Raw genomic sequence first — 24,322 nt, forward strand, 5'->3', positions numbered from 1 at the left:
AAACTTAAAAAGAATAATTTTGTACTGTTAGAACTTTTAACATGAGGAAAAGTATTAAGCATTTTTACTCAATGTAGAATTAATCGTGACTGTTGAATGGTTTAATGACTTTTATATCTCTATTGCCTTACCCATTCAGACTGATTTTTTTCTCTGCATAAAAGATCTTCTTTTCCTGGATTTATGGTTTAATATTGTAGATACAGGGTAAATTTCTACAAGATATCTAATATTCTATGGGTTGTTTTGGTTCTAAAGACAAACTGAATTCACTTAAAATATATGGAGATAATCAAGATCAAGCTTTCATGAATTATATCAGTTTATCCAATATTCCCTGATAACTTGTGAATTAAAAAAATAACTTTTAGAGAAGAGGTCTTTAACTTGGGAATCATGAAGGCTCCAAAAAGTCTGCAAAATTCTACCTGACCATATGCTTATAAATTTTCCTGAGAAGATGGCTTTTATCAGGTTTTTAGCAGGTCCACAACTTAGAAAAGATTAAGACAATGGCTTCCCAGAGTGCTCTGCTCTCAATACAAGAGCATCGTTGCCAGCACAGCATGGTGGGACCAAAAATCTGCTTGCCATCTACTACATTTACCATGACTTCCTGTTCTTGTATCCAGTCTATCACTCTCTTCCCTGAGTGTTTATAAAAAACAGCTACTTTTCATTGGCTTTTGTTAACCTGCACTTATGTTTGGTGAATAACTCCATTATGGTTCAGCTTTTATAGGTCTATACTAGTTCTCAGGTGGTTAAAGGGGCTTTGAGGAAGAATTTAAAAGAATAATGGAATCAACATTTGGTTAATAATAAACTTCTACCATTCAGCTTAACTTCTGAATTGCATGATGTTGAAGACATCTCCTTGAAAGAAGGATAAAATTTTCCCTAGACGCTGAATGCAATGACAAGAATAAGTTTCCCAGGACGAATGCACTACAATGATATTTTCTCTTTGATATGATATGATAAGTGCTCACACCCATGTTAGTCCACCAAACCCAAAGCCTCTTTCATCTTATAACCCCATTAAAACATACTGCTAAATCTTCTATCAGTTTATCTTCAAAATAGTGTTCTTCTGTTTCAATCCAAGACTTTTCATATCCCTGAAGAAAGAGATTGACAGCCCGATGCCTAAAAGATAAGAACAATTCCAAACAAAGAATTTTTAAAAATACATTGGAAAAGTATTCTAGTGCTGTGTCACTGGACTCTCCATGCACTAAAAAAGATAAAACAATACATTTCCTAATCATGATTGACTTACATTTAAATGCTGGCTCCACCATTTCTAAGCTTCATAACACTGGCCAAGTTATTAACTTTACCAACTTTCACTTTTTCCATTGATAAAACTAGGAGAACCCCATCTGCACTTCAGTTTTGTAAGAAGTAAAAGGAAATAAACAATGTAAAGCACGTTTGGGTAGATAGATGGTCATTAAGGGGTGGCTATTATGACATAAGGTGGCTCTGGATAAACCATGTAATAAACATTAATAAAGGAATTATTCAGTGTTTGGGTTAACATTAGATACAGGCCCTGAGGATTGCAAAACAAAATGTACTATGTGAACTTAATAGGAGTATGTATCCAAAGACTACACCCTAGAACACTGAAGATAAATGGTTGCCTATGAAATAAAAGAGCACCGAATACTAAAAGAATCAATAAACTCATCATGAAGTTGATGAACGGTACGGATAAGACTCCACCATAAGAAAGTATAAAAGAAAGTCATGACCATAAGGAAACATCATGAGAGAATATCAGAAGTGTTAAAAGGAGACCTGCTATCATGGGATGGAAAGCTGAGCGTAGCAGTACTAATAATGGTGGGCTATGGGGTCATGAAACATATGGTCAGATAGGTTTATGAAGGGCCTGGAAAACCAACGGGAGGAACTGACGATGCCCCTGGAACTGCTAGAAATCGCCGTAAAGTCCTGTGCATGAAACAGTCATGACAAAAGATGGGCTCAGCCTTCCTGGGACAGCAGAGTCACCTGAGCAGCTTTGCACAAGACACTTGCTAAACACTCAGAGAAATGCTGACTCAATAGGTTGAAGCTTGGGCGCTTCTGCAATGAATTTGAGTGTATTTCCCCAGAACACCAGGTTTGAGAACCACCGTAAAAAGGGATACAATTTTGAAAAGGTTTTATCAGAGACAGTGGATCAGCAGACTCTGTGACTTCGGGGAAATAAGCTCGGAATCTGCTGCCATCAACCTGACAAGAGGCAATAAACAAGTGAGCTGAAGAGGTGGTCATAAAGGGAAGAGAGGCCATGTGAAACAGATCAAAGAAAAATCTGGCGGAACTTGGAGCATGACTGGATAGGAGTGACCAGAAAAGGAATAAGAGTATGAATTCGAGGTTAATTTCTATTGACTAACTGGTGACACCATAATGGAGTCAGAGAATTAAAAGGAGCAGGTGGTGTGAGGGAAAATTCATGTATTTTCATACTCAGTGAGTGTGCCAGGGCAAGGAATCCAGCTGGCTTAGTGAAATGGGATTGTGTGAAGTTTCTTTGCTTTGTTTGGGGGGGGGTGGAGCAGGGGTATTTTCATTTTGTTTTAATCCCCGACTCATTTATTTATTCAAATATATACTGAAAGTCAGTGTTCTAGGTGCTGAGGATATAAAATTGAACACAACTCTAAAGGATCTCAAAGTCTGAATCAGAGGGACAGACAGGCCCAACACTCCAGGAACCTGCCCACAGCTAGAGGTCTGGAAAAGCATCCTAGAAACAAAGAGGAGAAGGGTTCCATCTGCAAGGAGTGGAAGGGCATGGTTTGGCCAGATGTTCCAAAAAAGAGATGCCGCTGAGCCGAGTCCTGTTTGGCAGATGTGGGGGTGAGGCCCATGATACAAAGCTCTGAGTGGAAAGCACAGTTTCTTGGGAAAACTACAAGGAGGCTGAACTGGTACCTCGGCCATGGAGCCAGACTCAAATGTACCAGGTTGTTTCTCTATTAACAAGTACGCTCACTATAAGAGAAGGTGTGGGGTCTGTTAAAGGCACTGACATTATTCCCATGAACTAGTTCCATATCGGTTCTTCTCCCCAAGATGGACAATCCCAAAAAATAATACACAACAATTAACATGTATAGTGTTAAGTTCCGCTCTAAGCACCCTCAACCCATTAAGTCATCTGACCAAGTGCAAGAGGCAAATCTCATCATGGTACACATGAGGCAACCTGAACAGTCAGGTAAGAAACTGACCAATGTCAGGCCGCTATCAGCTGAGATGCCAGAATTCAAATCAAGGCAGTCTGAGCTCCTCATTACCCCACCCTGACTCACATAGGTGAGCAGATTTTCCTTGGTATTTACGAGAATTTCACAATCACACTGTAGACCACAGTCCATTGGGAACACACAACGAAGGAAAACAAACTCAAGTATTACACAGAAGAACCAAGGCATCGCTTCTGTCTGTCCCTCAGACTATTGTACTCATATTAAAATAGACACTATACTCCTACTGCTTAGTAGGGAAAAAAATAACTTTAATGTATTACAGACATTAAAAAAGTCTGACCTTGGCAGATTGTATAAAGGAGCCATCCTGAAGCAGGCGACCACCGCCCTCTTCCTCTGCTTGGACAACAGCTTGTGCCATACTGCCTTCTTCGATCTCTGTGGGTGCTCCACCTGAGGTAAAACGATGCCCAAAATTTTTAAATATTTAAACCCCAAACTACCCTCCAAAATATAGTATTAAAAACCTGTGCCTTTTAGATTAAAAACTTTTGGAACTTCAATTCCAAAAGTACCTTACAAGTATTAGGGAAAAACCCATGTCCTAGAAGTAACCCAATGCTAAACTGGAAATAGGTTTGAATGTTTCAGATTTTCTTTAGTCAAAATATAGTATTTCCCCAGTAGTGTGTACTTTAGAAGCTATGTCATCTCTAAAAACCAAGGAAATATAGGACCATTTTACATAAAGTCATGTTTTCAGAATTTGGTTATGGTGCCAAAACATATTTTTCGTCTATATGAAAAATTAACCTATTCTTATTTATGTATCCATTTTAACAAATTTTATCCTAAGCGTTACAGCAGTCAACACGAATAGAGGCAGACACAGAAAATTCTACTGAAAATTCAACTGTTCCTTAATATAATAGGATGGAAAGAAGATGACAAGGCTTCGGGAACACATTACTAGGAATGAAGTAAAGAATTAAATTTTACAAAAATGTTAAAATACGTAATTATTTTGTTAGAGAGGGACAAATGAGAATTCAAAGTTGCAGTAAATGAGGCAAGCAAGCTATTTATTTAGCTAATGGTGTTTGGAGCTCTAAGACGAAAAAGAGATTAATTATAAGTATTAGAGAGAAAAAAAACCCCAACATGTAATTCTAAATTAATTAGTAGTCTCTAGGTAATTGAACACTGTACTTCCCAGACTGTAATATCTCCGGCGCATACATGTAGATTTCTGGAAGAAATAAAAATGTTACGTTAGCTAAAATAAATAAAAATAAAGTCTATTATCCTTTGCAGTAAAGGGTCAAAATATGAATGTCATAATGCCTGAAGAAAACATTAACAATGTCTGGACTACAGTGGTTTTGAACTTGTATAATTGGAAAACACTTATTTCTGTGATGGTCATCCCTCCACACTTTCTGATAAGTGTCCACTTCAGTTTTCCTCTGGATGATTGTGTTAAGTGAATCGAGGGTAGTACTGGTCAACTTGTATAATTGGAAAACACTTATTTCTGTGATGGTCATCCCTCCACACTTTCTGATAATTGTCCACTTCAGTTTTCCTCTGGATGATTGTGTTAAGTGAATCGAGGGTAGTACTGGTCAACTAGATCCAATGCATTCAAGTTCCATGTTGAGACCCAGGCTGTATGCACCAGCTCTTTGTGGGAATCAGCATTCTGATCAGCATGGGTGACGGTCAACAATCACAATAAAGTACCAAAGCACTGAAGATCCAGTAGCGAACATGGTAGAAAAGGTGTCTGCCATCAGGAAACTTACCACTTGGCAGAGCATTTTATTATACATGAGAAGTCCCAGAACAGAGAGGTTTCTTCTAACTGTCCGAATGCCAGGAGGTGCTGATGTGTCAGTGGGGCTCGAGTTTGAGTACTAGGAAATTGCACGGGGACAGGTTACTCTCATGGGACCAATGACCAGATGGGCAGTATAAAATATACAATTGCAAAGGTTGCTGATACCAGAGATAAGTTAAATCAAGTATCTGCTATGCACCCATTATTTTGGCACTGAGTTTAGCAAGTGAAGATATTCTTTGCAAGCTACTCTATGACCAAGTGACTACTTAACGTTATAATAGAGGTGCTGAAGGCATGAAATCCTCTTGTGGCCCATCTTTCACTCTTTTCTAGTCTTTGATAATTGATGATTTCTCCTTACTCATATTCTTAACAAAGTGAATAGTTGACCGTAACTAAAATCTGACCCACTTACCTTTTGCTAGAAAATTCCTTTAAGATCACAGGGATCACCTACTTGGCAACTAGATTAAGTCTGGACTCCTTTTAGAATCTATTGAGCACATTTTGTATCCTGGCACGTCTGTATCATCACATCTTCATCTATTTATGTGTCCACATGCTCTACTAAATGGCATGACCTAACTTGAGTAGAGAGACAGCGTTCGATCCCTGGAATCTACAGAGTTAAAGGCTGCCATACGGTCATGCATGCAATAAATGTTCACGGAGGGAATGGCTCCATCATAAAATGAATCTCACTACTTTACAGGTCACTTCGTTCATTACAATTGAATCCAGTCATCAATAGAATAAAACATCATCAGATTTCAATAAGCTTCATTTAACGTATCTAAGATTCATTAAAAAATCCAGACATGAAAACTAGGAAGAATTAAAACCTTACAGTATGGGGCAACTGGGTGGCTCAGTTGGTTGAGCATCTGACTGGATTTCCTCTCAGGGTCATGAGATCGAGCCCTGCATCAGGCTCTATGCTGGGTGTGGAGCCTGCTTGGGATTCTCTCTCTCCCTCTTCCTTTGCCCATCCCCCACCCTCTCTAAAAAAATTTAAAACAACAACAACAACAAAACAAATCTATGGTAGTGTATTGCTGCCAGAAATAATTCTCTGGTACACATTAAATAGACATTTAATAGTCTTCTTGAATATGTATAAAATTCTGGAAAAACAACTCTATGACTTTATATGTTATCAAAATTTCATTACCTTAAATCTTTTCATCTGCTGAGTGATAATTTGTACTTATTTAATATTTCATGAAAATATTATGGAAATACTTAGGGGAATATTAAGTTTCCTAAATTTTTTTTATATATTAATATTGTGGTGTTACACAATGTAAATACAAGTCAATAGCCACGTGGTTTAAGGGTATGCCAGTTAAATCTCATCAGGTGCAGTGATAAACGGCACGGCATGGGAGAAGTTATTAATGTTTGAGGGGCACTTGAGTAAGCAAGAAGGAAAATAAGAGGGTACAACATTAAGTGATATCCTTAGGTTATTTAACTGGTTGAGTCAGGGATAAGAGATCACCAGATGATATAAGATAGGAATCAAAGAAAAATGTTTTTTATTGTTATGCCAATATGGTCTGCAAAACATTTGGGTGACAAAGTTCCTGAGAGGACATATGCCCTTTTACTATTTTATATTTGTTGTAAAATGAGAGACCTGCCATGTCATGTGAGGCCTATCATGAAGGCCCAAGGACAGATCACACTGGTGGGGTCACACTGAGCTCCCTCACTTGGTGTCATTTTGCTGAATGGACCTCATGAGAAATAGGGATGATGTCTCCGTATTGCAGATATTTTACCTAAACCAGAAGATTCCTTACACAAAAATATAACCCACAGGTGGATAACGTTTCAAATATTATTGGTTTGAGAACTGCTGAATAATGAATAAAGAAATCAAACACATAGTGAACTTCGTAGTTTAGAAGTAGGATACAACTGAGTAATTCTATAAAAACACTATTCTCGCATAGTTTTAATATCAATGCACTGCTCTGCTCTAAATGTAATTTATTGCTGATCCTGGAGCAAATTAACTCAAAAATATCTCTAATAAAAGGAAAGGTGAAGCAAATGACCAAAGAAATTCAAATATTAAACTAGTGAAAGAATCCCAAACGTGTTGTTATGAGCAGTAATAAAAAATGATACGTAGAACATGCAATCAGGTAACTCCTGAAATTTTTGTTAGAATGATTTAAACTTAAGTATATAATCCTATTTATCTGTATAATTACAGAAATATTTTGAGAAAAAAACAATAAAACAAAGGCCGTGATATCCCAAAATACATTAGCTATATAGAGCTGTAAAAATTAGAAGCTTGGAAATTTTGCTTATTAGATATATGCACTCCTGAATCATATATCCTGTATAACGAATATGCTGAACATATATGTTTTTTGGCCCAGAGCTATCAATTAACACACATTGTCTTTAAAATGCTCTTACATGGTTAAGGCAAATACAATGGAATCAATGCAGAATCTAACCTGCTCGAGATGAAAAAGCACATTCGCTATGTCTAATACTCTTTCCACAGTCTTCTCCGGATCTGATGTATCTTCAGTCCTGTTCGGTAAGTCTTTGTAAAGAGCCATTTGCCATCTGATAGCAGGATCCTCCAACTGCAGGAAGAAGGGAAAAGTTTCAAAAATACAAGGTTATGACTTAAAGAGGGGAAGACCACTTTATTGAGTGTAGCCCAGTATCAAAACTCTGTGCAGAGATCAGGGCAGAGAATGAGCTCGGACTCACAAAATTAATCATCTAGTGGAGAAGACAGAAATTAAATATGTACAATTGTGCTGCAGGCTACTCAAGAGAAATAGAAGGTATTGTGAGCTTCAAGCTAACCTGCTGGTGGTTTGTAAGGTTCCCCTGGACAAGGGAAGTTTTGCCTAAGATGTAAGGATGAGCTGGACAGAGTCAAGGCAAGGAAGCAGACAAAGCAATCTTCTAAATTTCTCTTCCCGTTTCACAAACACTGAAAGATCTACATACTTACTTTCACAGGCAATGATATGGGATCACACTTATCTATAAATATAGGGACTCTACAACCGAGCTTCGTCTCACTGAAACAAAGATATCAATATAAACCGATGGAGGGCTAATAAAATCATATTCTATAATAAAGGAGTCTTTTTAATACTGTCAAATATCCTGAGTGGGAGATATAATTGAATTCTGTATGTTTTTGAGAAAGATTATTATAAAATCATAGAAACTGAAAAATATAAGCATGCTTACAAGGAATAGATCACATTACTTCAAAGAAATAATATAGAAATAACTATGTCATTAAAAACAGACAAAGCAATCCCCTTATATTCCTCTCCCCCTTTCAAATTTCCATTAAGAATGGGAGACCAAGGGCAATGAAGCAGAAGTAAATGGACAACATCCGAAACTGCAGAACTCCTAGTCTGAGAAAGCATAGTTAGAAATGTGAAAAATAACTTTCACCTAGAGGCAAACACAGAGTTTTGCACACTGAATGACTTGTAAACACCATTTGTCCTTTGATAAAACGAAATGTTTTTCCTCCATATACTTTTTCATCTGAGGACTGTGTTTGGTCCTTCTAGATTTTAATACACATGTTTACTTGTACTTGGCTAAATGAGCAGATCTTTATTCTTTCTAATATAAAATTACCCCTTCTGGCTTCCAGGATTACCAGTCCTACAATCTCAAAACAATATATTTGCGAAGGTGTTCGGCACGAAAGAATTCATCTTCAGTTAAGTCTGTACGGCCCCGTGATACGTGTGCCTACCTCACAGCACAGCAAGGATAAACTGAAATGCCAAAAAGAAAATCTGTGTATTCATTACCACTTTATTTCCAGGTCTCAGTCATTTGGAGGTGAAATGCTGATTAGAAACGTTTTTCCTACTCTGCTCTCCTCTTTTTTCCTGACGCCCCAGTACACAATATAAATTGTCCAGAGTACTCCTAAGTAACCTCTAGAATATAATGGAAGAATTTCCTTCTGCTTCTTCAAAACAACCGTTTTCATTTGATTATTTACCGAGAGAACCTTCCTTAATCACTACTCAGTAGTGATTGTCCTAAACCATGGTTCTCAAAGCGTGGTCTTGAGTCCCCATGGAGACCCTTTCAAGGACTACATGATCTCCGCAAACACCCATGTATGTAGCATAAACCCTTCCCTTGAGGTTTAGCTGCAAGCTTTATTAGTACATTTTAAAATGTTCAAAACCTTTTTGCTATCTGAAAAGGGATCACGCTCTAATGGGAATTCATCTCCTGTTCTGGACAAGTTTATAACTAAATGTATGACTGAGTACATACTCATCAAAGTGCCCATGAAATTTGTCCTAAATCAATATTTGTTTCTTGTGAATACTGGAAAGGCACGTCTCACCTTTATCATACTGTAGTCCTCGGTGTTAAAAGAAAAAGAATATGGTTTTGATCTTGGAAAGGAACATTTGAGTACCCAGAAAAGCAAACATCATACTGTAGTCACTACTTTTTGACATTTGGACATTTTCATAATTGAGAAAATTCTCCAGGAGGGACACCAGAATGGAAGCAAATATAATAAACTGCTAGACTTCTTACACTGCATAGTGGGTTCCATAAACAAATGAACAATTTATCTCCTAGTAAAAAATTTCCAAATAATAGTAAATGCTCACTGGACTATGAAACGTACTTCCAGCAATTTTTTTAACCCAACATTAATAAGTAGCTGTTCTCATGATTTCTATTCATGTTTTCCTTCACTTCCCTAGGTAAATTCATTTATTCCTAACACAGCAAGTCTTAATATCTCCTACGTACTAATGACTCTGAAGTACGCATATTTAGTTTCTGGTCACTAGATGTAAAAGTTCAAATTCTTGTGGACATCTGTCTCCATGTCCCAAAAGTCCTCAAACACCTAAGGAAGGAAATTTCCAAACTTTATTTCAAATGGTGACATATTTTCTTCAAATTATGAGAATCTTCAATGATTTACTTTAAAAATCCATCATTTCTTATCTTGAGAGTCTTTAATACCGAAAGATTTGCAAGTAGAATAAAGACTGATTAAAATAATGTATTTCCACGTTAACTGCTAAAGTAACATTATTTGTAGTACTATTCTAAAGAGAGATTAACTAATTCATAAATACTAAATGTGCTTAAATCTGGCTTACCTTGCCTTGTAAGTGAATATTACTGCGGATTATATCTCGTACTTCATCCTCCGTGTCTTTCTGTCAAGAAATAAATGTTACCTAAAAGAAGTCTTACAATGCATCAACTGTCACAAGTCAACAGAAATAACTCTAACCTCTTTTGTAATAGTGTATATGTCTGAATAAACATATTTACAGGATTTAAATACATATCATCTGGGGGGTTCTTTTTCAGATCATTTCTTGATACTGCTGTGACTAGAAACATGGTAACAACCTACTTTAATTCTACAGTAAGTGCCTTATGACTCAGTGGAACAGAATTTCCAGTTCACAAGAAGTGGGGCAGACATAGGCTCCCCTTGGGTTCAAACAGAAGTCTGTCTCCATCATTCGCTGAAATCTCCACCAAGGAATTTTGGCACTTAATGATATCCCCCAAGACCCAGTAATAACAAGGAGTGTATCCTGAGAATCAAATACTAGAACCGTCCACAGAAATGCATCCATGCAGCCCACTCCGCTACAACCTCCCCACAATTTGGTTATCTCACGGTATCCAACTCTGGATACACAGAGAGGGCCTTCATTCAGTGTGGCAATAGGCAGAGACGAATATGCACTCCAATTTCCCTAAATATAAAATAGTAACCCCAGTGTCTATTTTTGTAAAATTGCATCTGCATGGCCATGAAGAGAAAGCACAGGGGCCCTAAAGAGATCTAGAGAACTTAAATTTTGAAGCTTGCAAAGGCAAAGAGCTGCTGATTTAAAAGTCAACACCGTACCCAACTACAATCAGCACAGATGATTCTTCTCACTTTGAAAAATTACCCCTCAAAAATTTGAATAGACTTCTCATAACAAATTTTATTATAGAGGAGTTCATATGAAATTCTTTTTTTTTTTCACTACCGGGAACTTGTTTGCATCTTTTCTCTTTGGTTCCTCAGTATTCCCTGAAAGTGACTAACATAATTTAGAAATAAAACACAGCCACAAAAAAATAGGCAGTCTCTGTATTTGAATGGTAAAGTCTATGCAGTGAAATGCTTAACAGAACATTTAATGCACATGAAATATTGACACAGAGCAGTGAGCAAAAGGAGTGTACACATTTGAGAGCGTGGAGGTCAAGCGATGGTCAGAACTGGTATGAACAGGAAACTTACCATACTGAATCGGTTTTTGGCCAGAGCAATGAGCTCCTGGTCCCCCGGGGCACAGATGTTCAACCCGATGGGCAGCAGTCGCTTCAGAGCTGCCACTATTAGAGAAGTCTGCATGGAGTACCGATCTCCTCTGCGCTTCATTTTCTTCCTTTCCTGGTCAGAAACAGCCGCCTACGGAACAAACCAAGGGCTGGACTCTGTGACTGCTTTTCTCCCATTCAGAACTATGAACCTCTTCTAACTTGACCAGGGTCCATCTTCCTTATTTTCTGTTGGTCCCTATTGTTGAGAATTCTTATCCTCTTTCCTTCTTAACATCTCTTGCTCATTTGCAAGTCCTACTTTCAGATTCCCAGGTCATGACAACTCACTGGTGTGCTTTCCATACCCTTTGAGAAGGAGAATGCACATGGCGATTTCAGAGGAGCAGATGGATATGTAAAAATCCATGGTCATTTCAAATATTGTATGTTTTATAGTTTTCTTTTTTTTTTAAAGATTTTATTTATTTATTTGACAGATAGAGACAGCCAGTGAGAGAGGGAACACAAGCAGGGGGAGTGGGAGAGGAAGAAGCAGGCTCCTAGCGGAGGAGCCCGATGTGGGGCTCGATCCCAGAACACTGGGATCACGCCCTGATCAAGCTTAACGACTGAGCCACCCAGGCGCCCCTGTTTTATAGTTTTCAATGCTTATGAGGAACAATGTAAGAATATATGGTTTATTTTTGTTTTGACAGATGCTTGTTTTGAAATATAAACTCTCTCACACATGTACGTGGTATATATAAAACTATTATAAAATATATTAGCCTTTCATATAGTTTGCAGACTTGTCTCCCCAGGGCATTAACCCGTCTCCAGTGGGAACAGACGTAATATACTAATTGGTGCAACGTAAGTATTCAGGATTATCTCTGGATGACCTGCTTACATCTGAATACCGCCATGCTACTTCACGGTTCTTCCATATTTTTTTGTTAAATTTTATGTTCATGCCTCAGGGTCACTTTAAATGCAGAGTCTAATTTTCACTGGGTAATGAGTATTATTCTATTAGAAGGGCATACTTAAACATCAAAATTAAAATAATTGTCCCCTATGCACTTCCTTGTGCATGTTAAATTTCTTTGAAGCAATAAAACAGCGAAGATATTTTCAGGATAATGACATACTGTAATAGCTTTGGCCTACTGAGAAAAAAAAAAAAAACAGAAGAGAATTTAATATACAAATGATTTGCTTTCCCCCAAAGAGACAAAAATCTATCACAACATGTAGTAAAGCAGTAAATAGCTGCCATCATAAAGTAATGGTAGCTTATATATTATATTATTAATATTATGTAATGTATTTACTATGGTATATATTATATCTTGATATATCAAACCTATAATATCTGAACTATAGCAATAAAAATTGTATTCACTTTCCAAACAGATGTACTTATAGCATGGATCCTGTTCTTATCTTTACCAATTTGTAAGAAATTATTTTCAGTAGAAAATAGTAGAAAAAACCCAATGAATAATTATTCTTACTATTACATTGATTAACCCATAAAAAATGGATCAGTGGTTTTAAATGAGCTCTTTGCTAAAGGAAATGCAACCACAGTGATAAAAATAATTACCCAGATAAGGAACCAACATCCTAAAAAATTAAACAAATTGATACATATTATGCAAACATATTTCTATCCAATTCTGGTAGTTTCACTCCAGCAAAACGACAGCATACGATATGTTAATGTCTACATTTTGTTGGTGTTGCGGTTTTCTTTGATTTTAACTTGTAAAGTTCTTTTGGTTTTATGTCTATATAAGCACAAGGAGCTTTCACCTGGTTTGATATTTATAAATATTTAAGTGCCATGTAATAAAAATAATTAAAATCAACACTAAGGGCAACTACAAATCACTCAATTTTGAGAAGCACCAGATAAATAAATTCCTACTTATACCACAGGAAATGTATAAACTGAAAAGAGAATTTGCTATATATTTGAACACTTACGAGTGATATGTCCACTTCTAGTATAAAGAAATTAAACCTACAAACAAACAAATATCCTCAAGTACATCTATGTCGGTTGGGTTTTTTCTCTCTTCAGTGCCCGTTTCCTCCCCAGACTACGGAGCTCTGTTAGGGCAGTGGTTACACCTGTTTTGTTCCTTTCCATCTATTCAGAACCAAGCACTTTGCCTTGCACATAGGAGCTGCTCAGTAATTTGAGCAGAACTGCCAAAGCCACTGGATTTGCATGATATTTCATTTTTGACCACTTCCTAACCTTTGAATCAGAGATGAACATCCAACAGCATGGTCAATATATGGGCATACTTAAAGAGGAAAGTAGGACAAACTGATCTCTGTCATCAATCAGTCTCTGTGTCTCTGTTTCTGTCTCTCTCACACACAAAAAAAATAACTCTATCAATTTCACCTAAAATAATCTAAAGTTTAATCAGTATCAGGAAAAAAGGGAAGCATTTTCTAATATTCCTACACTGAAATAGCCTACCGAAACAAAAATCAGAGATATTTATTAATGGTTTTAAATGATATTTTAGATATATTAATTATAAAAATGAGGCTAATGATCAAAAAGACAACAGATAACAAATGGTGGCAAGGATGTGGAGAAAAGGAACCCTCTTACACTGTTGGTGGGAATGCAAACTGGTGCAGCCACTACGGAAAACAGTGTGGACGTTCCTAAAAAAGTTAAAAATAGACCTACTCTGTGATTCAGCAATTACACTGCCAGGTATTCATTCAAAGGAAATGAAAACAGGGCCTCAAAGAGATATGTGCACTCTCCTGTTCACTGCAGCATTATTTACAATAGCCAAGATACAGAAACAACCTATGAGTTCATGCACGGATATATACACACAGTGGAGTGTTATTCAACTGTGAGACAGACAGAAATCCTGCCACTGCAACAACAAGGGTGAACCTTGAGGGCATCGTGCTAAGTGAATAAGTTAGAGAAAGACAAATACCATATGATATGATATGATATCATATGTGGAATCTAAAAGAGCCAAACTGAGAAAAACAGAGAGCAGGTGGGGGTTCCCAGGGGCCGGGAAGTGGGGGGAATGGGGAGATGCTGATCAAAGGGTTTATAACTCCAGTTAAAAGATGAATAAGTTCTGGGGATCTCAGATACAGCAGAGTGATTAGAGTTAATGATACTATGTTATCGACTTGAAAGTTGTCAAGAGAATAGATCTTAAGTGTCCTCACCACAAAAAATGAATAGTAATTAATATGCCATGATGTGGGTGTTAACTAATGCTATGCTGATAATCAGGTTGCAATATAGAAATGTATCAAATCAATATGTTGTTGACTTGTTTACCTTACATTACATAATGTTATATGCCAATTGTATTTTAATAAAGCTGGGAAAAATAGTGGGCCTTTAAATAACTAAGGTCAGCTGTTACATTTCAACAGGAACTGAAATCTTAATACAAAATACAATATAATTCTATAGCACAATAGGCAAAACCCACTACTTTTTTCTCACATCAACAAACAGGATTTGTAATAGATGCTACCTGCATGTGTTTTTAAAACAAGTTATGAAATTAAAAACTTCAGCAATGCTAGCCATATAATGACACAATGTTATATACTTTGTACCAATGCAGCAGTGAGTCTGGAAAAACAACAGTAGAGTAAGACACACACAAATGCCCAGGTGAAGGACCGAATCTCAAACTCTTTAAATTCAAATTTTCACTTGATTTATCCATATTAATGAAGAAGCCATTATGCACCAAGCACTGCACTGAGCTTCAGAGTTACCAAGTCAATAAGACATGTTCCCTGTCTTTGTAGAACGTTCTGTCTAAAAGAAGTCACAGAGGGGCTGCACACAAGGGCCCAGGGCTCTGCTGGAAGCAAGGGCTCAGAGCAAGAGCAGGGGGCAGGAGGGGACAGGCTTCGCTGGAGGGAGGGCCCTTACCACCCTACATGTTAACAACTGGGGAAGTATACTAATAGCCCCTTGCTGCAGTCAGCAGCTGCCTTCCCCATGCTCCGGACAAAGGCACAGCTGGGCTGCCACACCGCACATGCAGGGTCGGCCTCTCCAAAGGGTGCCATGGCCAATCTCATACTCACTGGCCTCTCTCTGCCGTATAGACTATGTACATATTAAGTCAAAATGAGGTTCCCAATCCCAAATTACCATCATCCGAATTGGCCTGCTGGCTTCAGCTGTCTATGTCCATCGTTTACCTATAATCACCTATTTTCTGTCTTATCAAGTGTGGAAATGGTATGCCATACAAGAAGCAATCATCCCTGGTTGGACGTCTGGCTGAAGACTGATATAAGACAATTTGTTCTGTGGTTTATGTTTGGGTCTGAATCTCCATTCAAAAGAGTTCCTTTTTTCTTCTGGACTCTGGGGAATGGATCGATTGGTACTGTGATGTCTGTGGCAGACAGTTTGAGGCTTTGTCAGAGGAATCCCTGAAGCCTTCTGCATCATTCTGTTCTCAGCATTGCAGGGGGGGACACCTCCTGTCCATTTCAGCTTCGGATGTCAGACCTATGGCTGCCGTCCTGTTACCCATTCTTGGCACTAGATCTGAACAGGACAGCCTCCTAGGAAAGATGTTACCCATCCCCTGACCACACCCACTTTCGGGTCCTTCATGCCATCTGGCCTTGGCAGAGCACCTCAACGACATTGATAAAAGTATAGTTATGATGCTACTTTGGCCAACACAGGGACTTCCAAATCTGTCCAAATGCTGGAACACAAGGACATCATGATTCCTTTGGTAAGACAATATAACATGTTGGTATATTGGATTTCATTATTTAAACTAGAAACATTACAACTAGGATAAAAGTTCATGGTACTTATGCGATATAAATTTCAAGCACATATGCAGACAAAACCAACAACACATCTTAAAAACAAGGAAGGAAAGCATGATCACTCATTTCTACAAACTTCGTCAAGGTCTCCTGGGTGGCTCAGTTGGTGAAGGGTCTGCCTTCTGCTCAGGTCATGATCTCAGGGTCTTGGGGTCGAGCCCCACATCGGGCTCCCTGCTCAGAAGGGAGTCTGCTTCTCCCTCTCCCTCTACCCTTCCCCCTGCTCCTGTTCTCTTTCTCAAATAAATAAATAAGATCTTTAAAAAAAATTAAAATAAATAAATAAGTACTTCGTCAATATTGCTGTTACTTCCTATGTATCCTGTCTCAGAGTGTCAGCAGTCACATGGTAAAGAATTGGAAAGCTTTGAGAAAATGTAGCGCGTGGAGGGGGAACGGGGGCGGATATTAAGCTGCTTCTACCCATTACTTGGCATTTTCTCCCTGCAAATGGGAGTAAATGTCACTCTGACTCGGTCTGTACCGATACCCCTGTCTGGCTTCCAGGATACACAGCACGCTGAGCGTATGCTTTGAGGATCACTGGACTGCAATGAGGAAAAAGGGAAGAGGATATCTGTGTAAGGAGAGTCAGAGCTCCTCAGCTCTAAAGACATTGCACTTATCGTGAGTTTCAGGATAGACCAGGATCATGCTCATCCTCTGAAATGAAACCCTGACCCATTTTGCTCTCTCTCTATGCCTTTGTTAATACAGTCCTAAGTTGACAACATGCTGTCAAAGCAGAGACATTCACTAACAGTCTTCAGTTCAAAACATCCACGAGACATGTATTCCTAGCACCGCACCTCATGACGCATCAGCTCGCTCTTCAGGCTAACTGGCAGACCCAAGGAGAGAACAGTTCTCATCTTTTATGTCTGTTTGCAGAGCACAGGCACATAAATAGCTTCTCAGGTGGACAGGTGTTCTAGGTATGCAAACCTTCAGCCAGGCTTAGCTTTTAGCTCATGTGTAGTGGTGTCAAATACTTGGCGTTTAAAACTCTAAACAAGACTAGGAGCATTGAGTGATGCTAGGCAGCTGTCCTCATGGCCACCAACGAAGCAGGGGACAGCTATTAGTCATTCCTGGGGTTCAGGGAAGTAGGTGTCCTTCCCACTTGAACTCTCTCGCATCATTGACAGAGTTGGTAGAGACTGATTTCCTTGTCCAGACGCACACTATTTTGCATCTCTGGCCATTCAGCAGGATACTTTCTATATTACCCCCATGTAATATATTCATTTTCTTATTTAGTGGTAATTTGAACAATAAAGGTGTGAATTTTAAAGTGTTTTGAATGTTCTTCCCCTCCCCAACATGAGTGACAGAGAAAACAAAAATCTAGAGTCATGCACCCCATCTCATATGTGAGAACCCGGAATTCATGCATGTGGTTCTTAAATAGTGTTAACTAATTATTTGATGTTTACATATTTGGCACACATAAATGCACATATATTTAATATTGATGAATAGACGGTATTGATTAATTATATGTATATTACACTGACCTGCAAGAGTGTGTGTGTGTGTGTGTGTGTGTGTGTGTGTGTGTGTGTGTGTTGAGTATGTCTTTTTACTCTGATGCTTTGACATCTTGGGGTGTTGCTGATCTTTGACTGTGCCTCCCAATGCTGGTCTTTTCCTACAGATAATCAATTACTTTCCTGCAAGCATGCTTTTCATATACAAACCAACCAACCCAGAGTCTCATATTCCCTAATTATATCTTTTACCTGGGTCTCGATCCTCCTGCCCTAACTGCTCCAGGGCCAGGAACCAGACAACAGGGATGCCCCTATACCCCAGAGTCCATTGAAATCACTCAAACTAGCCAATCCTAAACCTCCTTAACCTGCTTTGCCTGTCCCTTCCCACAGAAACCTCAATCAAAGTTCCTGCCCACCTTTTCCCCCTTGTTCCCTCTCCCGCATCCCTCACCATATGCCATGCCTTCGGTTTTTAGGGAACTGCGAGTAAAAACTTCTTCCTTCACGACAGTCATTTCTGTGTCTATGTGTCTTACCATACCTACTCAAAACAAATCCTGGGCACCCTTAAAACTGTGTGTATGCATGTGTGCATTTAATCAGCAAACATTACAAAAAAATGTAGAAAAAATCAACCAATGAAAGTTACATTCAAAAATTTTAGAACACTGCAAGAGACTATAGTAATACCTTTGACATCTTTGACTTGGTGTCAGTGATAAGGAAAGACATATTGTTGATTTCATTCTGTACCACGAAGTTCTGCTCTTCTCTTTTGAAATTCTGAGAAGTTGCAAAGAAAATTTCAGTTAAAACCACATAGACAAGAAGTCCCTGTAATTAGAGGGTTACACAGGACCCAAAAGTTTCTACAAAGATAAGTAGTAATTTGATATGTAAGACTTACCAAGAAAGGGGAACAAATATTTCTTTTAAATATCCAATGAGGGTGCTTGGCTTGGGGCAACAATTCTGGGAACTACATATAAATACGTGTGCTTCGAGGGTAGGAAAACTAAGATCCAGACTATTTAAGTACCAATGTCACACACCTACTGAGGGGTAGAATGAGTACTCAAATCCCAATTTAGCTGGCGAAAGGCATACATTGCTTCTTGGGAGAAACACAGGGCACGCACGTCTACGATGTAACTTCCCATTCTGTCAGATATTTTATCTACTTTCTCATTATTATCTACTGCATTACTATATCTCACATTATCTACTATAACATTATTTTATTCATTTTTAATTCAGGGACATAAGAACACAGGCAAAGTCAAGTGCTTGGGCAGTGATAGTAAAGACGGCAAACACAAAATGAAAGCAGGGATAATCAGAGTTTTAAAAAGAGAAGTTAATGATCTCAACATATGCCTGACTCTGCGATGAGCAAAACCCAAACAAAATGATTTCCTAGTAAGTATCCAAATACGTTAATAACTGATGAGTAATAAAAGATTTTGTGTGAAGGACAGTGAAAGGACTAAGCTTTGATTTTCATTCAGCTCACATTAACATTCTGATCTTACCATTCATAATAATACGGTTGCTCAGAGATGTTTCACCTTTAAATATCTGGGGAAGAATATATATGACACATACTAACAGATTTGGGTTTTAAATATACCCACGAGATTCAAAAGTACATAATTCAGATTTTTTTCTTACTCTTGAAATTATCATTAGACATTCATCTAAAAATCTACTGATTGCGATAAATACTCCTCCAAATACTTGTTCCAAAATTTTGTCTTGCATATAAATTTCAAGAAGCTTTTTTGGTATTTTGGTGATTGATGAAGTTGAAGAGTCTCAGTTCTTGAAGGAAAAATATGCAGTTTTTAGTTTTCTTAAGTGATTTACTCCTGGGCTCTGGATTTCAAATGTTCCTTCAGAAGCACCCTGAATGATCTAACGCACCCTCTCAACATGAGTTATACAGGCTCAGAGATCATTTGCTTGTATCTAGAGGAGCATAAAGGTTCTAAAAGAATTTTAGACATCATGGAAAATGAAAGTCAATGTGAAGATATAAGTGCATATATTTTAAAAAGGCATGATTTCACATATTATTTCAGTGTAGTTGTGTTTTATACACCTTTTGGTATCAAGTTTGACAGACTCCTCAGAAGTAGGTAATAAATAATATTTATTATCCTAAACAATAAGTAGGAAAATTTTATTTTTTTAAAAAATATGACGTTTCTAAAATAAAAGAATTTGTATAACAATCTGATAAAATAAATTGGGAAGTCACCTCAAATAATGAAGCTGAGGTTGAGGCTTTATTTTTATTTTCTTGGAGTCTCCCATTTGCAAAGTGCCATCGAGAATTATAATTGACCTCAAAATTCTAAGCTTTTGAAATAATTTGGAATAAATGCTCACTTACCCATATTCTGCTAGTTATTTGAAATATTTACAGAATACTCTATCAAGTTCTTATTACTGAAATCTTTTTCAGATTTAAAAATATAGAGTTCTACTTGCAACATACAAAATAGTGAAAATTCACTAAAGATGTAGTTTATAAATTCTATCAACAGAAATCAGAATTCCTAGCAGGAACTATATTTTATTCTAGCATGTGAGCAAAACTAAACTCTGGTAGAAACAAAAGTACGTACTGCTGGAACAAATTTAAAGAAGTAGTACCTTTTCAAGTAAATAAGTGTTATCTTGTGATTGAAAAGCAAAAGTCCACCATAGCATTTTTCAAACTAGGCTGAGGGCTCCCGGGGGCTTAGCAAGACATCTACACAGAGGAAAGCCTGAAGGATAAAAGGCCACATCTCTAGGTCCATGTTGCCCTAAGACTGAGGGGCAAACAGTGGGGAGAAAACCCACAAACACAATAATGGAGTGCAACTAAAAACCCCTGTGATTTTTCCTAAATTCAAAAGAAGGTTTACATTGCCTCAAACTACCTAGGGGAATCTGTTCTCTCTCCACACCAGTTAAATGACACCTAGAAAGCAAGCTTGAGAAACATGGTCCTAGGTATTTACTAAAGGGACCGGAAAATTGGTCAAAAACTTGAAAGCCCTCAACATAAACAGCAAGCACTGTCGATATTTTCCTACTTACATGGGATTTCGACCAGTAGATAAACACTTCGGCCACCATGCGGAACAGGTCCTCTGCTTCTGGGTTAGGCTCTTTTAGCCACTTTGCCCTAGATCATGTAATAAATAAAGTGGTTTCTCAGTTATTCCTTCGAATCCTTTTTTTTTTTTTAATCACCCACTCAACGTCAAATTTGAAACCAAGTCAACTAAGGGTGAGCCTGCTGCCCACAGAGCTCACAAGTGGTTTCAGAGTCCACTTGTTTAACATTTAAAATAATTTAAACATCGTAACTGCCAAAGTGCTAACTTTAACCTGCAAAAGGCAGCCTGCTCCAGAATGTGATTTCCCACTGCAATTCTGAGATGCTTGGTGACAATCGCCCTGTCTATAAACATTCGGTTATGTCACAATCATGGACAAGCTCATCACACAAAGAAGCAGTTCCACTGAGACACAACAAACCCAGCAAGGTCATGACTGAATCAGGGAAATGCATCACTTTTGGACCCTGTACCTGTTATAATCCACGAATCTAATCAAGAGTGGGTAGAAGGCATAGAGATCTCTGGCCAGCGTGGTGAACTCATCAAGAATGAGAAGTTCTGCCTCGGACATATCCCCCCTGGCCTCGGCCTTCAGATGGTCCTCCTCAGACACAACCATCGCTGCTTTTTTCTTGAGTTTCTCCATTAATGGCAAGAAATGAGTTTTCAGGAGCTGAGGTTTCACTTTATTTATAATGGGCTGCGAGAAAACTGTTTGAAGACAGACATTAATATTCTGCCCTGCATCAACATTCGTTAAAATGAAGATAGATTATAATTACAATTGTAATTGCATGATTTACGCCCCCCCCTCCCCCAGCACATGGCTTCTTTCAGGATTCAGCCCATGCTTCAGCCGTTTTTCCAGTCCTAAACCTAATTGCACAGTTGCTGTTCAAAAATGATTACTGAATTGAATTTGATGTGCTTTCTTGTTTTTTGTTTTTAATTGGCAGCTTTAATTTTGTTTTTCCTATTCATTTGGAATAGGAAAAAAAGAGAAAAAAACAGAAACATGTTCATTCACTTCAGAAATCAATTATTCTCACAAAAAGAAGAAAAAAAAATCCCCAAATGGTAAAGTTCCTCTGGTCCTTTCTTTATAAGGAATATGCACCACTGAATAATTATGAGATTACATCCAGTCATATCAGGTCTGCTTTCCCATCCTTGCCCCAATGGGAGACTTACATTGCCCAGGACACTGTTCTTTTATTTACTACTAATAAATGTAAAAGAGAAAACACCCTACCGTAAATTAGTAAGACATTGCTGTATTACTCTGGAGTTTTTAAAGTAAATGACTAATTTCCTTCCTTCTTTCCTTCCTTCCTTCCTTCCTTCCTTCCTTCCTTCCTTCCTTCCTTCCCTCCCTCTCCTTCCTTTCCTTTCCCTTCCCTTCCTTTCCCTTTCCTCTCTCCCTTCCTTCTCTCTTTCTTTCTGAATTCAATTCTTTAAAAACCCTTCTTTTCATCCTTGAAATTGCTTCCTGGGACACATGGATGGCTCAGTTGGTTAAGCATCTGCCTCCAGCTCAGGCCATGATCTCAGGGTCCTGGAATGGAGCCCCGTGTCCAGTTCCCTGCTCAGCAGGGAATCTGCTTCTCCCTTTCCCTCTCCCTGCTTGTGCTCTCTCTCTCAAATAATAAATAAAATATTAAGAAAAATAAATAAAAAGAAATTGCTTTCCATCATCCAATGTAAATAGTGCAATGATAAACACATGCAAATTCTTGATTGCCTGTTTCGATTTTCTTCCCCCACTCCTGAAAAGGCGAATTGCTAGAAGGGGGTTATTCCAAAATCCAGTTTTATTTTTCTGTCTAGAGAATCATTAGTTTTCACCCTGCATTTACTGATTAATCTTACAGAGAGTGTTCGGTCAGGAAAATGTTAACTTGCTTAAAAGTTGTAACAACAACAACAACAAAAAAGTTGTAATGAAAAGGCAAGTTACCTGATGCCTAATTAAATCTACATTTTTTTAAAGAACAGCATGCCAGAAATAATATTTTTAATATTTTTGACAACAGAAGAAAATACTGAAAAGACTAAGATAGGAACGTTCCAATCTTCTGTATTTCGTTTTTTTTTTTTTAAGGCTGCTTATTTAGGTAATCTCTACACCCAACGTGGGGCTCGAACTCATGACCCCGAGATCAAGAGCTGCATGTTCTACTGACCGAGCAGCCAGGAGCCCCTAGTTTTCTGATTTAAAATCCTTTTGGAGGGGCGCCTGGGTGGCACAGCCGTTAAGCGTCTGCCTTCGGCTCAGGGCGTGATCCCAGCGTTATGGGATCGAGCCCCACATCAGGCTCCTCCGCTATGAGCCTGCTTCTTCCTCTCCCACTCCCCCTGCTTGTGTTCCCTCTCTCGCTGTCTGTCTCTATCATTCAAATAAATAAATAAAATCTTTTTAAAAAAATAAAATCCTTTTGGAAATAAAACAAATCCAAGTAGTGCATTCCTTTCCAATTCTTACCTGCTAACCTCTTCATCCAGGCGCCCTCATCAATTCCCAAGTTATTATAGATGATTTTCAGTATGTTCCCCAGGAGTGTGTTCATGTGCTCAGAGCTCAGCGCTGTGCAGCACATCTCGGCCCTCTCCGGGTTGTTTTCAGGTCCGTGCTCCCACCAACGGGACATGTAGCTGCAAAGCATGGGCAGTATGACTTCCATTACATGTGGCATTTGTGTGTATCGAATACCAGACTCGGCTAGTTCCACAATTTCTTCCATGAGCTTCTCCAAAGAGGGTATATTTGGGCAAACATCTTCCACATTAGTTGGCAAATTGAGAGCTAGAGAAACACATAAAAATGAACTGTGTTCAGTGAAAGAACTGACTGACAGTGACAGCCAGATTTCCACTATTTCTAGAAGACACAAGCAACAATTTCAAGCTGGGCTTCAAACCTCAGCAAGACCGGGCATGCCTTCAGCAGGCTCCTTCTCTCTTTACTCACGGCAGCTGTTTCAAACGTTCTTTTTCACGAGTTCCTTTCGTACCACTGGTCCCTTAAGACCAGAAAATGACCACTTCTTCTACTTCAGAGCAAACCAGAATACCAAATGTCTCTGCCTACAAGCCTTCTGTAGGGCCCATCCTCCTGTGTCCGCTCCCCATTTTCAGCGCAAGGAGCTGTGAGGTCGCTGTTCGAGGTTCGGCCTGTGTTCTCAAGGAGGAGGCTTCCCCACTGCAGGGGCCTTGCTGGGCCTTGCGCCCCTCCCTCTGGAGCCTCTCCTCCCCAGCAGCTGTAGCTATGCTGCCGATCTCCCTGGACTCGTTAGCTTTCCAGACATGAGGGCCTCTGCGTCCCACCACTTAAGATTTCCCTCTCTCACAAACCCTGACTCTACTCACTGATAGGCGGGCTTTCCCATCACTGACAGAATTCCTTTTTCTTAACTT

General features: G+C 38.6%; 1 protein-coding gene across 2 annotated transcripts in view; it reads right to left on the reverse strand.

The window, feature by feature from the left end:
• The window catches only part of RYR2 (ryanodine receptor 2), a 711,493-nt gene that overhangs the window by 94,181 nt on the left and 592,990 nt on the right, over positions 1–24,322 (reverse strand). For both annotated transcript variants that reach the window (XM_057308486.1, XM_057308485.1), the window contains exons 68-77: positions 23,391–23,711; positions 21,379–21,619; positions 20,883–20,970; positions 18,483–18,575; positions 11,390–11,560; positions 10,236–10,295; positions 7,554–7,688; positions 4,446–4,482; positions 3,574–3,685; positions 1,053–1,149 (exon numbers count right to left, since the gene is read on the reverse strand). In XM_057308486.1, coding sequence (XP_057164469.1) covers positions 1,053–1,149; positions 3,574–3,685; positions 4,446–4,482; positions 7,554–7,688; positions 10,236–10,295; positions 11,390–11,560; positions 18,483–18,575; positions 20,883–20,970; positions 21,379–21,619; positions 23,391–23,711 — 1,355 coding nt within the window. The remainder of the gene's footprint in view (positions 1–1,052; positions 1,150–3,573; positions 3,686–4,445; positions 4,483–7,553; positions 7,689–10,235; positions 10,296–11,389; positions 11,561–18,482; positions 18,576–20,882; positions 20,971–21,378; positions 21,620–23,390; positions 23,712–24,322) is intronic.

Source organism: Ursus arctos, unplaced genomic scaffold, assembly GCF_023065955.2.
Source record: "Ursus arctos isolate Adak ecotype North America unplaced genomic scaffold, UrsArc2.0 scaffold_7, whole genome shotgun sequence".
NCBI classification, from domain to species: domain Eukaryota; kingdom Metazoa; phylum Chordata; class Mammalia; order Carnivora; family Ursidae; genus Ursus; species Ursus arctos.